Consider the following 17,798-nt stretch of genomic DNA (forward strand, 5'->3'; position numbering starts at 1 on the left):
TTTTTGTGTTACATACACTGAAGGGGCCATTTAGTTCTGTTGGTGAATCTTCTATACTGCTTAGAAGAAGAAGGGATAGAAATGTACAGAAACATTTCTTAGGCCGACAGAAATGTTTGCTCTGTCGGCCTAAGAAATGTGATATGATGCGAGGGTGGTGTATGGGGTTTTTTTGTTGTTGTTTTTGGAGGGKTTTTTAGTAATAATTATCATTATCTCTAGCTAACAGAATACAGTATAATCTCTTTTCTATAAAGGACTTGAAGCACTGTACTGCAGCAGAATTTTACTTATGTATTTTCTAAGTGAAATTGAATAGCTGTCATAACTAATCTACTGTATTTTTACATATGGATTTCTGTCTTCATATAGCCAGAGGGACTGTCAAGAGAATACACTTATAGTGTGTTCTTCTGCCCAAATGGTAAGTTCATAATTTGAATGAGATAATATTAAGTTTGTTTGATTTGGTTATAAATAGAAACATGTGGCTTTATCCCATGGGGGGAAAAAAACCCTCTTTGTTTTCGTCTATTCAGTGGAAAAATGAATAAACTTTTTATCCTGTTTGTGATTGATGAGTTACGGTGTGTAGAAGGAACTTTTGAATAAAGAGTCTTTCTTACCTGGTTGGCTAATTATGAATTTGGTCTAACTGCCCAAGTGATTTCTGGAAATGGCAATTAAATTCCTTTACTTTATGAAACAGTTTAAGTATTCAGCACTGTGGACAGTAACTGTGGCTGTACTATATTTTTAGTTGATGTTTTAAAATTCAGTTCTGGAATCAGTATGTCCTTTCTGCCTGAGATTTGGATAGCTCAAACTTGGCTCCRCTAAGCTAAACAGAGATGCTTTTGACCACTAAATTTGAACTGAAAAATCATATACAGACTTCACAGGAAATCTAACTCAGTGATATTGAACTGAAGTATCTTCTATATTGAGGAGGGTGTAAGCAGAAATAGGAAGAAACATCTCCATATATTTTTATAGTTTGATTTAAAGAAGCTGGAAAGAAGAATGTGTATTTAAGAAGAGGAAAGGGCCATCTGTTTAAATTTTAGCAGTTAGCTATGGGTTATTTTTTTAGTATGTGAGTTCTAATTCTTACAACATTCCATTATTTTTCTGACTAGAGAAAATTCACATTTCTACGCCTAACAAATATGAGTACCAATACATGCAGAAACCTGCCCAGATGACACACTTTGACATTGCTGTGAAAGCACACAATGATGCTCACCTGGCCTTGTCCTCTGGTCCATATGACATGGCAGAGATGACTGAGATTGTTATTGGTGGACATCAAAATACTAAAACATGGATTTCCACCAGCAAAATGGGTGAGCCAGTGGTCAGCACGGACACAGCTGGTATCCTCTCCTGGGATGAATTCCGCAGCTTCTGGATCAGCTGGAAAAATGGAATTATCCAGGTAGTGAATATAGCTATGTAACAGTCTGGAAGCCTCTTGCTTTCTTAACTAGAGCTGGAGAACACAAAAGGCAGATTTTTAGTAGGTGTATTGTAGAAGGAGAAAGCTTAATTCCTATTGCTTTTCTATATTAAATCTTGATCAGGCTGTTTTTATCAGAACACTTGTTTGCTTCTCATATTATACACTTGAGCCATTAAAAAACAAAGTTCTTAAAGCTAGATACGCTGAAGGCATGGGAGGCCGGGCCGGTGGCACACATTCCGGAGTTATCTCATTAAATTTGCCTAGACTGTTTTGGGGGTGGGAAAAAGAAAGGGATCTGTTGATATATAATATTCTCTTAGATGTGTGGTGCAGACATAGGTTACTGGGTCCAAGGGCATGTGGCAGGCTGATTTCACATGCATGGGTTCTTGGAACTGCATGGGTTTTCTTTGTTCCTTTCAGGTTGGCCATGGTACTCGGGTGCTAAATGAATCTATTATTGTGGAGTGGACAGTCCCCAAACAGCTTGAGGTGAAGTACATTGGCTTTTCCACAGGCTGGGGGTCAATGGGAGAGTTTAAAATTTGGAGAAAAGAAGAGACTGATGAAAATCACAATGAAGCATTTACTCTTGGAGTTCCCCACAACATAATTCCAGGATCAGAAAGAGCTACGGCTTCAATAATAGGTATCAATTATGAGGAGGTATCAGTAGGTATTAGTTATTAAATATGTGGAGATACTTCCAGCTGTTATTTGCTTCTGACCAGTATTTGAATAATATGGACCAGATAAAGTAGTCACAGGCAGTTACAAAGGTACATACCACTTAATTCTAGGACAGGGAATTTTTTTTTTTTTTTTTTTTTTTCACAGTCACTTGTTTGAACTCCGTCTGAGCTGATAGTGACTTAAAGTTGACACCATCTGAGGCATCTTTAGAGGCCCTGTCTGTTGAGAGGCAGCATTTCGTAGCATTTGTAGTATACATTTCATAATCATCATAATCATAAATTGTACTAACTGCCTCCTGAGCTGGTAGTCTAAACTGAATACTCACAGATAATCAAAATCTGAAATGTGAAATTTCTTCTTTATTCCAGCAAGAACTTGAAGGGCTAAGACTGAAAATTTGAAGGACTTCCAATATTCTGCTACAGTTTATTTAAGCTGAAYATGTGTAGCTAATAGAAACTAGTTTAGTCAAGTGGGTTTTAATCATAAGACGTCAAAAAGAGGTAAAGCAAAATTCCTTGATACTGAGCATATCACCTCCTTTTTCAAACAGGAGATGTGATGGGTCCGACACTAAACAACTTGGACAATCTTTTGCGATTACCATTTGGATGCGGAGAGCAGAACATGATCCATTTTGCTCCCAATGTTTTTGTCCTGAAATATTTGCAGAAAACCAAGCAACTCAGCCATGAGGTGGAGAGTGAAGCTACCGATTATCTTGTTCAAGGTATCTCATTAAASATATAGTTTATAGAAAGAGAAAAGGCTTGTGAGTTAGAAGAGAGTTTTATTAGTGTTATTCTTTCTAATCAAGAGGATTCCAAGTGATAAGGATTCATCATTTCTTTAGTGTAATCTCACAGGTTAACAGATTTTGAATGCGAGATGTTTTCCCTTGAAGTGTAGCCTGTTTCCATTTAATAACTCCTATTTTACATAGTTATTGATTTATTGCTCTCTTAAGTAGCTTGTTTCTCTGTGTTTACAAATTTCAGAGTTATGTAAAATTAAATTTAGTCAAGATCTATGTGTTTAGTTCTTTTATCTGTGTTCCTAAATTGTCTTTTCAGTCCTTGAATTGTTCACATTACTCTTCTCTGAACTTTCTCCAGTTTATCAGTATGTTCTCAGGAACAGTATATGCAGAATTAAAAGTTAGTATCCAAAGTTKTTATCCAAGAGCCATATAAAGACAGCTTCCCCCCGACCTTTCAGTGCCTTGTCCTATCTCTCTGAACAGCTCAAAACAATCTAACWTTTTATGCACTGTTTTTCTTAACATTCAATTGGGAAGAGTCATACACAAAATAGTTTATAATTAAATGCAATTCTCAGGACAAGTAAGAATTCAGCAATCATTAGTAAAAACAAGAATGACCCAGAGGGACATGGCTGTCTTGTATGTGAGTCAGAAAATAGTCATGTCATGAAATCAGAGGTGACAGGGTTAGGTGGTTCTCCTCTGAAAGTGTAAATATAAAACGTAATATATTCCTTGCATTCAGCAGCAAAAGCCCAGTGCTGCTTCCTTTGCCTAGCTRCAGTCGTTTCACTTGTAATTTGCTGTGCTTGCTGATAGCACTGAGAAAAAGGGAGTTTTCTAATAGTCTGGGTTAGTTTTYCCTTTTCAGTATTATTTGGTTTTGTTTCTTTTTATGAATCTGCAAACCTTCCAGAATTTTGRTTCCAAACTTTGCCTGTTTATTAACCCTTAAAGAAGAAATCCTCAAGAGTTTTAAGTCTCTGAGTTTATTGGAGCCCTGCCAAGTATAAGCTTCAGTTGAAAAAGTCTGTTCGTTCAGTCTGGAAGGTTTTTGTGACTWACCAAACCAGAAAACTTTATTTCGTCGCTTAGCCATTCATCACAGAACATGCTGATGCTCAACAATTCCTAYGTTTTCTCTAATCTTTAGAAGTGGCTTGAGCTGAGCTGGTCAGTAATTTCTCTGCGTTCCCATAATGCAGTTCTAAATAGGTGAACAGGTGAAAATTAGAAAGGTAAACCTTTGCGGTGAGCCTAAGCATCTAGAGGGGCGCCTAGAAAAGAGAAGGACAAAATTTCAGAAGAGCAAGCAGGACAGAAGCCAGTGGCAYGATAACACTGGCAAACAAAGAGTAAGAGCAGAGGAGAATCGTCAACCCTAAATGAACATTAGAGTAAAAGAACAGGGAGAACTGTAAGACTCTGAACTGTGAACTAATGTCCACTACCTATTTGCCCATCTAACGTGCTGCAAGGGAATATTTAGGAACAATTAAAGGATGAACAGCTCTGCTTCAGTAGTAAATTGTATCAGAGGCCTGTGTAGGAAAAAAAGCAGGCTAATTTAATACAACTGTTCGTTTGAGAAGAAGAATACCATTGCTTGTGCTTTCAGTCACATGTGTATATCCCACAATCCCCAGTCAGACTTTTTTCCTTTTTTTTTTTTTTTTTTTTTTTTTTTTTTTTTTTTTTTTTAACCATGGGAGCAGTTTCGGGTGTCTTTGCCCACTCCTCAGACCGTTCCACCTGTGTTCCCTGCATTCCCTATAAGCACTGAAAGGCTAGAGAGCAACAGGAGAAAGTTTCTCGGAGATYGTGGAGCTGCCTGTATCTAGAGAGGTCAACAAAGAAACTTGGTCTCTGGAAATGAAAAGTAATTCATTCCCATAAAAATGTCATGCAGTGTGGAATTAAAATGTCTATTTATGGGTCAGAGGATTAATCAGGCACTAAATGTGTCTCTGACCCAAAGCCCTTTGCGTGTTTGACACATATCTGTGCAAGAAATGTTCATTTTAACAGTTTTGATTCCAAGGGGCTTTTAACAGTTTTATCAAAATGTGTACTGGGTATTCTTCAATATAGAGACTTGGCCTGCTTTGTTAGCATATGCTGTTTGTGATTATAAGGTTTGAGAAGCAAATTGTCCTCCTGATAGGAATAGCATTTTGACTATCTCTATTTTCAGTCTCAGAAGACGTTCAGGTAAAGAGTTCTTCAACTTAATTRTTGTTATCTAAAACAGGCCTTATGTAAGCCAGAGCCAGTGTCTAGGAAGTGTTCACATACATTAAGATCACACATCATCCATCACATCTCAGAAGTAGTTGAAGGAAGATACGACTGACAAGGTATATGTGTATATGCTAAGGGCTCCTAAATAAGTAAGAACACGAGAAGACAGCGTGATTTTTTGCCAATATCTTTCTCTGTTAAGTGAGAGTTGTTATGTCTTCCCCTTCCTTTGGGATTTTGTCACTAAACAGTCAGCTGTTATATTAAGTTCTCCCAAGTAGTAGTTTTGGAGGAAAATCTGAGTCCTGTGATAGCACTCAAGGAAATAGCTCCTTGGCTGCACAGTGCTTTCAGTAAATAGAAGTAGAAGGCTGTACACTTAAGTAAAAATCTTTCTTTTAATATTGCACCTTACTGAGGGCTATCAAATTTTAAAAGATTTTAGCAGCCTAAATGCAGGAGTTGATCTTTAATACAGAATGTTTCAGGATCTTAACTTTCTAATCATTTTTTGGATAGATGTGCTGCTCAGTAAGAGGCTAACAGCTGGACAAATAATGTTTCTTTCATTTGTRTTCAGGAGGTATATGTAGACTTACAGATGTTAGCCTGAAAGGATTTCTGAATAAGCTCTAGCATACGTACACAGAGTTGGCTGTATCACACACAGCAAAATAGGAGGTTGCCTCGGGCAGCAGAATCCCTTGCACTAGTGCCAGATGTTCTGAGTCTTCATTCACTTTAAATGCTTATTTTCCTCTGTGAGGATTTTGGACTCCCCCAATTCTTTTGTGACTTCCAGGCTACCAGCGCCAGCTGACCTACAAGAGACAAGATGGTTCATACAGTGCTTTTGGCGAGAGGGATTCCTCAGGGAGTATGTGGTGAGTTGCTATTTAAAACAGAGTTAGAAAATTCAGTGTTTGCTAAATGGCAAAAATACACAATGGGCAGGGAAAGAAGAGTAATTTTCCAGGCTTCGTCATGGTATGGCACACACCGGAGAACAGAAATAATCCTCAATGACTATAGGCCTACTATTCCARTGCTGCTGAGCATTCTATACTGAGCTAATAGGTGTGTAATAGTTGTTTCCAGACTCGGGGCAGTTGAGATGGTCACTTCTACTAACGTGTCTGGGTGTTAGGCACAGCAGCTGTGGTATAGGGCATACTTGGTCCACTGGAATTTCAATAACGATGTATGGGACACTTAAAACAATTCCACTAGAGTGTGGAACTTCACCTGCACGTCTGTCGAGAAGCGTGGTGTCTCTAGATATGGCAGAGGCTTGTCCTGCTAGTGTAGGAGAARCATTTCTCCCAAATGCCTTATATCCCCTCACAGATGAAATGGAATGGTATGGGTTTATGCCCTGAGAATCTGAAGTGCAGGATCTTTCAGAGTAAAACAGTTTGAGAAGGAGAAATTAAGGAATTGAGAGATCAGCTCATCTCACTAATGTCCTCTTCGAGAAATCACARCTTTTAAGGTTGCCTGTTACATCACATTAGTGTGGTAGTTGGCTATAGTGTCTCAGACCTAGTAGATTCTTGTCTTTTGTTTGCTTAAGCTGTCATTGATTTCTTCATCTGCTCTGTATTTTCCTTTAGAAGAATTTTCTTCRTGAACTCATCTGAGGGAAAGTACCTCTTCTACGATAGTGCCTCTTTTTAAGACAGTAAACCTTTATCTCAGATCTGGCATCTCCCAATCCCTAGATATAAAATATGGTGACACAGAATTACTTAACACTTTAAAAATCCCCTGCCAGGCAGCATGCCTCCTACCCTCCCATTCCTCAGGGCCTTGTAAAATGAATGATTCAGTCTCCCAAAGCTGGCCAGAGTTCACACTTGTTGCATGTCAGAGGTTTAGAATTCCAAAAACACTTCTGTTGCTTTCTTAAGTCCTAATTCTGTATAAAGTCTAATACAGCCTCAGACTTTAGCAGTGGGTCTGGATTTYTTTACATATATATATGTATGTATTAGATGAGAGTAATGAAATCTGAAAATTTACTTCTCTCTCTTCTTTACAAATACCTCCATATTTATAAGCATATTGGCTGTTAATTTAAAAACTTTTAAGTTGAGCAGCAGCTGAGCACCTATAAAAGAGAACTGAATTTTGGAATGTGTCATAACTAAGACAGATATCTCTTTTGGTTATAAATTTCGATTTAGTTTACTGCCCCTTAATTCTGCTCTTATCCAGAAGATTGAACAGTGTTTCAGTGACTTTATGTACTGTTCAATATTTTTGAAAGGTATTTAGGGCTTCGCCCTAGAAGATTTTTAAAATTTGTGCTTTCTAAAAACATTGTTTTCCCTTGACTGATATGTTATCCTTAATTTGTTTTCTCAAAAATGCTGATAGATTTTTTTTTTTTTTTTTTTTTAAGGCTAACAGCTTTTGTCCTCAAGTCCTTTGCACAGTCTCGTGGATTTATTTTCATTGACCCAAAAGAACTAACAGCTGCAAAAGACTGGATCATCCAGCATCAGAAAGAAGATGGTTCTTTTCCAGCTATGGGCAGGATACTAAATAAGGACATTCAGGTAAAAACTATACAGACTTAAAACTGTGCAATGGATATATTTTTAAGGATTTTAGTGAAGTAGGAAGTGATGTAGTTTGCTTAAAGCCAAAATGAATATTGTGTTTGAGAGGCTGGGATAATATAGGAAAAACTAATTAGGAAAATTTCAGTAAAACAGTGTATCAGAGCATATCTSTATGCTGCCCAATGAGAACAGAAAGCAAAAAGTCAAGTCTTTCAGAGCACTTCAGTCATGCCTCAGAGTATCGAAGACATGGACTTTGAGTATGTTCTCAGGCTGTTACCAGGGAAGGAAGCTACAATGAGGAACTGGGTTTCTAAATTTCATATCCCTTATGTGCAAGGGAGAAGCAACACTATGGTGCCACAGCTTCTACTTTGGTTGCAATGTATTCCTTGCTTTGCTTCAAGAATCTTCTTATCTAGTGCCCTGTTCTCCAGTTTTCATCTAGTGGTTTTGTTTGTTGCCCTACAGGGTGGAATCCATGGTAAGATATCCCTGACAGCTTATGTGGTTGCAGCTCTTTTGGAAACGGGCATAACTTCTGAGGTAACAGAAACCTTGTTAAAATAGCTCTTGCATTCTACAAGTTCTCAAAATTCTCCTTTTCTTTTTTTTAAACTTGATTTTACTACTGTTTGCTTTCAGAGGCTCTGTGTTCATTAGAGTGGTAGCACCTGGGTCACTGGCTGTTTTAAAGCCTTGTGACACTTCAGAGTAAAGAATCTATTCTGAAGTTGTTCAGGGTGGTTCCTCCATCCTCCAACTGTCAGCTCAAAGTTTATTCTACAGGAGCAAAACTCTTCCCTACAATTCCTGACTGCCCCCTGCCCGGACTGCAAATAACATTGTTTCTCTCTTGTAATTTCAAGGTGTAATTGCAGCCTATGCAGATAAAGGTTGCTTGCCTTGATATACTCAACGTAATTTTAACTAGCTAGCTTAGTGCTGATAGTTTAACTGGGACAGCGTAAGTTTCAACCACATGAATACTTAAGCGGGATCCAGAAAACTTTTGCAGTCTTGCCTTTGCTACAGTGGCCAAACTGCTACTGCTATTAGATTACAATGTCTTTGGAGAGCCATACTCTTATGATGTGCTGGACTAGAGGCTCTGGACAAAGATGTTGGCCTTTTCTGTAATGAGAGAGAATAGCAACGATCAGGAAAAAAATAGCTACATGGGAATGTGCAATTGCACTGCACAATTTTTGAAGCAGATAAAAGAAAGATCTGTTTTGTTACAGTTGGCTTTTTAGAGGTTCCTTTCTAAAACCTAGGGTAAAGACAGTGTTACTTTCCTCTGCACTTTTGTCTGTGTGAGAATTCAATAGAATGAATAATCTGAGATAATAATTGAACATAGTTCATAGTTGAACATTCCCACTAACCATGGTTAGGAAAATCTCCTGGATTGATTGATTAGTCCATGTATACAGTTCTCCATTTGTTCGTCCACAGCTAGGGAAAAGAGCGGTGATGGGTAAGTAGATCTGCATAGGTAAAATTGGAAGATGAAAACAGGAGGTGTAGTTAGTTGTAGAGCAGGTCTTGGTGATGTGTGTTCAGAAAAAAGGATAGCCCATTCAGGCAAGACCCAGTAAGTTTATGGGGGCTTTGAAACAGCCAGTTCAAACTGCAGTATTTATTCAGAAACCCTTTGATAAGCTTGGCACTTTTGGTGACCTCCCTGCAAAGCTCAGAGAGAGAGAGCGCCTGGGCTGCCACTGCATGCAGACACTCCCCACACATGTCCTCCCCAGTTCTYGTGGAAGTAGAGGGCATTCAACCTTATTAAAAACCAGTTCCTCAAGTGATAACGGAGGAACTTGCTGCCTCCCTGTCAGCAGTTTGCCTCTCTCAGAAGTGATGTGATGCTCTCTCTGGACTGCTGTGAGTCAAGACAACCCTAGAGTTTTTATTTGCTGGAAGTGCAGTTTATGTGGATCTAAGTTTTCTTAGAGGAGATTTGCAAGTGTTACTAATGATCTTAGCTAGGAAATGAGGAAGGGGAAGGTTAGTGCCACAGGGAAATCAAAGGAAACCAAATTACATCAAGTCCAATTAAATTGTTTCTATAAATTATCAGAGCCACGTTCCTGCATGGTGAGGTCATCGAGGGAGTTAATAAAACATGTTTGTTGGCTGCAGAGACCCCTGGGAACCTTGGCCTTTATTATCCTCTGGCGTCTGCTAGACGCTCCAGAGTGTCAGGAACACAATCAAACACGCAGAGCTCACTTCTGCTCTGTTCTGCTGCCTTGCAGGGGCATGAAACTTCTTCAGCTTTAGGAGGATGAAATGTGTCTCACCATTAGTCTAAGTGATTCCTGCTATGCTGTTGGTTCCTGTTTTTAAATTCTTGATGCATGCCTGCCTTAGGGAAAGGGGAGAGTTGGGTTTATTCTACTCAGTAAAATTCTTTCCTAGTTTTCTTAATCATGAGAAGTATAGTGATTCTAACTCTTGAGATATAGAGGCTAGTAATATGTCTGGGTTCTTTCCCCTGAATATAGGAAGAAAGAACAGCTGTTGCCAAAGCAAAACACTTCTTAGAGTCCAACTTATATTCGGCAGAGGATCCCTACACTACCGCCTTGACTGCGTATGCCCTGACGCTGCTGCACAGTCCCTCCGCTGCTGTGACACTGCGGAAAATGAACAGCATGGCTATTACTCAAGGTACTGTGCACCTGGGGCCCATCTGACATGTCCCTCAACTGGCCACCATCTTAAAGGAACAAGTAAATAGCCCTTGCAGCTTGAATGGTGTGTTTGAGTTACTGGAGAGGATAGCACCTGTGGGTCGAGGATTTCCTCACAACAGAATTCAACTGTGTAGGGCAGCCAGTTTTCCTGATTCTGGGGAGAGAAGGCTGAGTGCCTTAGTTCTACAGATGTAGCTCATGCTGCAGAAATGCAAGTGCACTAGAGGCTTTGCAGTGACTTTCCTGTCAGTATGACAGAGTTTGCTTAGTAACACAGGTCAGATACCTGTGTATTTTAATCCGAAATCCAGGAATTACCTCGCTTGTCGCATCTTTGTAATCATAAAGTCAGCAGGAGTCTGCATCCCTTGCCCAGAGGATACTGGTCTAAAAGGAGAGATGGTGCAACTCAGGGCGTGACTCTGTTCTTAGAGTTAATAAAATAGTGCAATTTGATTCTCCCCTTATGCAGAGGCTGAGCTGCAGGCCTGTGGTAGTATCATACGTATTTCATTGTCCTGTTGTTCTAGATGGCTTTACACACTGGAGCTTGACGGGAACTCTGGTCGCTGATGAAGATACCTTCATGGGATTTAACGATGGTCTTTCTCAATCAGGTACTGGCATTGCAAAGACAGAGATAAAGGAATGGGCTGCAACAGCAGGCCAGTGACTGCATGCGTTCTTGTGTATTGTTTATATAATACACGTTAAAGTTTCTCTCACTTTTTTCAACTTGTTAGCATGTTGAGAGGGATACAAAATTTTGGTCCCCAAAGGAAGTTTATTTTACCAAGCATTCCAGAAATGGTAGGCYGAGTGGGGTGCAGATGAAGGCCCACCTAGAAACAAGAGCTGATAGGAGGCAGGTAAGTTGACATTGGAAGAGCTGGTAAATCTRAATGAGAGACAGAGCTAGGTGTGGTCCAGGCAGGACTGGCTTGTCAGCCCCAGCTATATCAACATTCCTCACTCCAGTTTTGTAAAGACACTGAATAATACAGAGGAGTGTTAACCATGTGCAATTCTTTCAGACAGGAATCACTTGAAATGGAAAACTGAGGGAATTCAGATATGCTTAATTTTACAGTAACAGCTGTTTGACCTTGGATTTCCAAGTTTACCTAGGAATTAMGTGCCCAGCTTCTATTGATAGTCACTAGTAGTTCAGCACTATTTGCCTAGACTTTTTAAAGTTATAGCATTATTTATTATTATTATGGCTATAATCTGTAAAGTCACTTAAAACAATTGTGCCTTCTAGTCATATGCAAGTGCACAAATGTTCAGGAAGGAGGTAATTGGATTTTGCATGAAAATCTCTAGGACAGGATTACAGTATTGGCAGCAGAGAGTAGAATTGGAGTGGGAAATAAATAAGGTATAGGATAAAGTCAAGCAGAAAGAAGGCTGTCTGTTGCGTGAAGATACGAGCTTGTGTTGGAAGCAGAAATAGTTTTGAAAGCTGATGCATCTTGGGTGCACACAATTATTAACTTCATTTTTTCTCTTCCTGTGTTTACTTCTACAGACTAACATTTTTTTCAGTTAATGACTATTCAAAGAATCATCTCTAGACCTGCCCGGATTCTCAGCTCTAGTTGGTAGTTTGAACTTTTTTCCCCCCTTTCTCCCCCCCCCCCAACCTTTTTCCCCTTGTCTTTCAGTTGTTTCTGCTGAAGTAGAAATGACATCTTATGCTCTTCTGACGTACACACTCCTAGGAGATGTGGCTTCTGCACTCCCAGTGGTTAAATGGCTTTCACAGCAGAGAAACGCACTTGGAGGGTTCTCATCTACTCAGGTGGGGCCATCTCTGAAAAAGGTAGCTTCAGTGCATACGCAGTGCCTGTAGAAAACAATTRATTGGTTAATGTTGAGTCCGCATTAGACTTTAGATAAAGTCTGGAGTCTAGAAGCTGTGTCTTAGGAGAAGCTTTTCTTCTTCCCACCAGGACTGATGGTTTGAAGATAACCTAGAATCTGCCCTTGTAGATGCTTTTGGAAGGGTGACAGCAGAAGGGAACAAAACCTGAGATTTCTTTTGCTGTATGAATTACTAAGGATGTTTATGCTATCAGAAGCTGATGACTATACAGCACAGTACTTGTTAGTAAGTTTACTCCTGCGTTCTTTACTATTCTTATCCTCCTTCTTCTCATCCCTAGGACACATGCGTAGCCCTGCAGGCTCTGGCTGAATATGCTATCCTGTCTTATGTTGGAGGAGTCAACCTTACCATTTCCTTGGCTTCTACTAATCTAGACTACCAGGAGACTTTTGAGCTTAACAAGATGAATAAAAAAGTCCTCCAGACTGCAGTGGTAGGTGACTTTGTGTTAGTGTAGCCAAATTCGTAGTGATCTGTCTAAGCTGGGTTCTAAATGGTAACAGTAGTAAATTCAGTAATGGCAAAAGCATGGATTAAATCTGATCTTGGAATCATCAGCAGAGAGTAGAATTGGAGTGGGAGAGAAATTACTTTTGAGGGCTTTTTGGCTATGTTCTGATGTGGAAGAGGCAGCCAACACTCAAAGTTGAGGGCATTTTTCACCATAACCAATGCCCAATGTATGTTTTGCCCTATTGCTATCTTCTACCATCGTTAAATGCAGAATGTTCCATATTTGCTTCACTTGTACCATCTTGTTTATAGCTGGAAAGATCCTTCACACACAATGAAGCTAAAATTGGTATTCATTTCCTTTCTGAGTGCCATGTCTTTTCTGTGTCTTAACTGTGGATTCTCCCCAGATCCCCAGTATTCCGACGGGGCTGTTTGTGAGTGCCAAAGGTGAAGGCTGCTGTCTGATGCAGGTAAAGTTGCCTTGGGGCTGGAGAAAGTGCATGAGTGGGCGAACTGACACAGTCTATTTGCTATTTTCTAATCCCAGCTTGCTATGAGGAAGGAGTTGCGCTTTAAATTTCTCTCAAAGTAATTATCATATATATAATGAGGTGTTGCTTTAATCCATACAAGTAACTGTGGTAGTATCAGGGTGAATTTGATCTGGTACAATTTTATATAACTATCCCGTAAAGCCTTTATTAGCTTTGTGCCTGCCCTTACCTCTCTCTAAAGTGATCTGGGGTCCATGCTGGACTATGAGGAACACTTGCAGATGCTATGAAAGATTGAGCACCAAAAAACATCTCTGGTATGTTTTGGTTTATTTTATTTTTCTCTTTTCTGCTGCAGATTGATGTCACTTACAATGTGCCTGATCCTATTGCCAAACCAGCTTTTCAGCTCCTGGTTAACCTGAAGGAACCAAAGTCAGAGCAGCATCTTCAGGCTCCAAATCTCCCGCGGTCTGTCTCTCCAGATGAAAATCGCTCTGAAGCCTTGCACAGAGAGAGGGCACTGGTAGATGATGATGACCCAGCTTCAGATCAGGACCATCAAGAATACAAAGTCATATTGGAGACGTGCACAAGGTAACAAGCTGCATCCCATCCCAYCTGTTTCTCAGAACTCCATTCAGTTTTGGATACCAAAACCTAATAAAAGATGCTGGCTGCCATGRTATCAATTTGGAATCTAACTTTACAGTAACAGTACAATATATGTAGATATTTATTAGCAAGTTCTCCAAAGCTGATTGCTTATCTCCTTATTTTGTATAAAGAAATGTACAAAATAATTTTTTAAAATGCCTGGCATGATACTAAAGCTCTACAAGTTTCATTCCTAGCTCTCAAAGCCCTTTGCAAAGACATCACCAGTTTTGTCCTCATTTTACAGATTGGGAAACTGAAGGTATTAAGAGAAAATAGCTTGTCTGTAGACAAACAGAAACAGCCAGAATAGATTCTGACCTGTGYTCAATCCGCTTACGTATGTTCTGCTTAGCATGGCAGTCCTGCTGTAGCTATCGGGAGCTGATGGTGTCATTACAAATACTTTGGTTTTTAAGGAAATGATTGAAAAGTTGGCTTGAGAGAAGGAAACCCACAACTAGAGTAAATAAAGAAGGTTTATGACACCCCACTGTCTAACGGAAGACACTTCCCTGGAATTCCATAACTATTTTGCTTTTCTGTGATGAGCATAGCAAGTGTTGGGGCTACAGCATCAYTTAAACAGCAGAAGTCAAGTGAACAGCTCGAATGTAGTTCATGGAAATGGAAAATTTTTGTTCCCCTATCTGTTTCCGTCTCCTTCCTATCTGAGGAAGCAAAACCATACAGWGAACTGCAGTGGCTCCAGGCCACAAGATGAAATCTTGTTATCTCTGTCAACACACTTGTCCCTTGCTCACATGACCATATTGCTGGCAGCTGCATTGTCTCCAATTGCCACCAGCCTGTGAAATCCTGGATCAGGCATTTTTCAGGCTAGTTGAATTCCTCCCTTCAGCAACAACAGCCAGTGACAAAGCAACTCAAAACTTACTGCTCCTCAAACTCATCATCCAGAAGATTGCTAGGGTCTGGCTAGCTGTRCATAGCACAACAGCACTTCCTCAGCCACCTCTCTCCCTGCCCAAGCATTGCAGCTTGTGTTGGAGAGGCAGGTTTATGAAGTTTTGTCAGTCCCTTCAAGAGGCCTGTAACTAAGGAGGCTGCCCTGCATCACCACCACCTTTCGGTTGTTATTTCTGAAACTTCTGCCRTGGGAATTGCTGGAGCAGAGACAAATTTGAGAGGAAGCCCAGGCCAAGAAAACTGATTGCTTGGAAATGAAGCAAAAACAAATGAAATCTTCCCTTGCCCCCTGCTTCTTCCTGTAATGATGCGTTTTAACTCCTTCAACATCTTATTCAGGCGGCTTGAATAGATGGGTGGGTCTAAGGACTGCAAAGGAAACATTTTGAGCAAGGGATATTGTTCATAGTGTAATTACTGTTTTAGAGAGCTGTCACGCTCAGTGGAGTCCTTGGGGCATTTTCCTTTAAAGAGCAGTAAGAAAGAATACAGTATGGGAGAAAGAGTGCTGTGATGCAACAGATAGGGGGAAAATGCAGGCGAAGTGTAATGCATTGAGTTAGCTCAAGACCAGCCACACTTACTGGCTCTGGGATAGTCTTAGCCCTGAATTAGCTTACCCAGAGCCAACTGGATCTGTCCAGAGTGCATTCCCTGCCACTGTGGGCTTCTGAGCTTGGGTGCAACATTAGATCCAGGCTGGCTCTGTGCAGTGCTTCAGCAAACAAACCTGCCCTGGCTTTGGAGGCTTCCTTACAGAGCTCTCCAAGTCATCCAGCAGGATCCAGTCCAGATYTGGCAAGCTTGGAAGCTATATGCCATGTTTTCTCAATACTGTGCCTGAACCAAGCCCAAGCTCATTGTCTTCATGTCTGTGGTACATCTAATCAGCAAACAGGTAAACTGCCAAGGAAGGATGGTTGAGAGCTGACTCTTTGTGAGAAGAGATAACCTTGTTTGGGAATTAGGAGGAGCTTCCTAGTTGCAGTGTCATCTCTTCTGCCATGCTGCAAGAAATTGAATTTTTCTGCAATGGCCCAAATAAGCTTTCTTTCCACATATTTTMATCGTATTTTCTTCTGCTTTTCTGCCTCTACTTGCCTGGATGTCTCCTATCTCTCTCTCCTCTGTGAGCTGTGCTCAGTTTTTGTTGAATATAAGCAGAAAAGAGGAACAAAATAGATTATGGCTTCCAACAAATTCTTTAAAGAAGAATAGATCCTTTGTATTTTTTTTTCTCTGAAACTTCTGTTTGTTATGCTCCATCCTGAGCTGTTTCATGTACCATTTGTTATCTTGAGTTGTGAGTTTATTTTCATCCTTTCTCTCTCTTTTTGTTCTCATCGGAAGATGGCTGCACTCCGGATCCTCTAACATGGCTGTCTTGGAGGTGCCCTTGTTCTCGGGGTTTCGTGCAGATATYGAGAGCCTAGAGCAGGTAAGAAGTTGCAATGAGAGTGCAAGGCGAGATCTTCAGCTGGGGCCCAGCTTTCTAATTGSCAGGGATTCCCTTTGGGAAGCGGTTGGAGGTAAACGCCATTGTTTGTTAGAGCGCTGTCTGAAAAGATGCAATTACAGTTGAGRGGGCAGGAGATTTCACTCGTCAAAAAATGTTTGTTTGAAATGAGTAAACAGATGTTTTGAGTGAGATAAACAAATTTACTTAACATAGTCAAATAAAGGTTTATTACTGAGCACAGCCCATGGTAATTAAATGAGACCCATTTGGAAATGCTGAAGTGAAAATGTGCTCAAACAGGAGCTGTTTATGGCTTCTTAGGCTGTGTTATCTCCAACATCTGGATTCCATTTCTTTGGAGGCTCTGTGTCTTGGAATTTTTTGCCTTTTTATTTATTTATTTATTTTSCTCTCTTCCTTCTGGGAGAACATCATGTTTATTGCAAGCCAAGCTGAGGTGGACAGAATGTGCCTCTTACCCAGCCAGCCCTCTAGGGGAGATGTACTGTAACCTTTAACTTTCGATTTTGTTGAAGCATTACAGGGTATTCACTTTGTTTAATGCTGCTACAGTTTTTAAGGATGGTATAAGTGAAGAAGCATAGAAAAGAACTAAATCTGATCCTTGAGAATTGGTAAAGAACTGAATAGGATTTTGTTTCCAAAAGACCTCTTTCTTTAATAATCYTATCTTCATATAGTGAAGGGAAATCATATGTATTTTTTWTWTATATATATATTTAAAAAGAGAGAGACAGAAATTAGATGAGGGTCTTGTCATGGTTCTGGTTTGTATTTTATCTCCTGCTGCTGAAGTGCTAGAGTGATGTTGTTTGTASTGCTTTCAAATAAGTTCTTTTTCACAGTAATTTATGCAAGCAGTGGGGGAGGGGGCAAGGAAAAGGGACAAAAAAAGAAAAGATGGAAACCTGACTTAGAAGCAGAGATCTCAAAATGGGACAGAAGCAGAAGAACAGGTTATCTTTGTGGTGTTTATGGATTTTGATCACAGAACAGAAAGATTGTTAGGTTAAGTAACTATTCCCAGTGCTCCTTATTTTTTCTTAAAATGAACTAAAAAAAAATTAGAGAAATAGGAACTCCTATTGTCCAGCCTGTTCTGGGTRAATAGCCTCTTTACTAGTTTCAGCAGGGAACAGAGTAAGAGTTTCTAGGCTGACAATCTGACAAGGCTTCCTGTGCTGACATTTCTAAAGGGACTGCACAGATGCTCTGTCGTTTCGGTTCTTAAACTTTCTATTTTTTTCCTTTTTGCCAAGGCAGCTGTGGTATGAGACTTGTTTACATGGTTGGGTGAGCCATGTATCCAAGATAAAGACTTGTAAAGCAAACATGCTTGTTTTGTATTAAGTTATTGCTACAAGGCGGCCACGTGCAACAATCTGCTCCTGTGCAATGCCTGATGCTTTGCACTAACACTGAAGACACAATGATACACAGTTAGCATCAGGAC

At 40.0% G+C, this 17,798-nt stretch overlaps 1 protein-coding gene across 4 annotated transcripts in view; it reads left to right on the plus strand.

Annotated features, from left to right (window-relative positions):
• CPAMD8 (C3 and PZP like alpha-2-macroglobulin domain containing 8) overlaps positions 1–17,798 on the plus strand; it is a 55,750-nt gene that overhangs the window by 22,586 nt on the left and 15,366 nt on the right. For all 4 annotated transcript variants that reach the window (XM_085313630.1, XM_085313632.1, XM_085313629.1 and 1 more), the window contains 14 exons: positions 373–424; positions 1,140–1,438; positions 1,889–2,114; positions 2,715–2,891; positions 5,968–6,049; positions 7,570–7,726; positions 8,204–8,278; positions 10,246–10,411; positions 10,968–11,054; positions 12,105–12,241; positions 12,606–12,761; positions 13,192–13,254; positions 13,637–13,875; positions 16,216–16,303. In XM_085313630.1, the coding sequence (XP_085169756.1) occupies positions 373–424; positions 1,140–1,438; positions 1,889–2,114; positions 2,715–2,891; positions 5,968–6,049; positions 7,570–7,726; positions 8,204–8,278; positions 10,246–10,411; positions 10,968–11,054; positions 12,105–12,241; positions 12,606–12,761; positions 13,192–13,254; positions 13,637–13,875; positions 16,216–16,303 (2,004 nt within the window). The remainder of the gene's footprint in view (positions 1–372; positions 425–1,139; positions 1,439–1,888; positions 2,115–2,714; positions 2,892–5,967; positions 6,050–7,569; positions 7,727–8,203; positions 8,279–10,245; positions 10,412–10,967; positions 11,055–12,104; positions 12,242–12,605; positions 12,762–13,191; positions 13,255–13,636; positions 13,876–16,215; positions 16,304–17,798) is intronic.

Source organism: Rhea americana, unplaced genomic scaffold (genome assembly GCF_003343005.1).
Source record: "Rhea americana isolate MKP2758 unplaced genomic scaffold, rheAme1 scaffold_390, whole genome shotgun sequence".
NCBI classification, from domain to species: Eukaryota; Metazoa; Chordata; class Aves; order Rheiformes; family Rheidae; genus Rhea; species Rhea americana.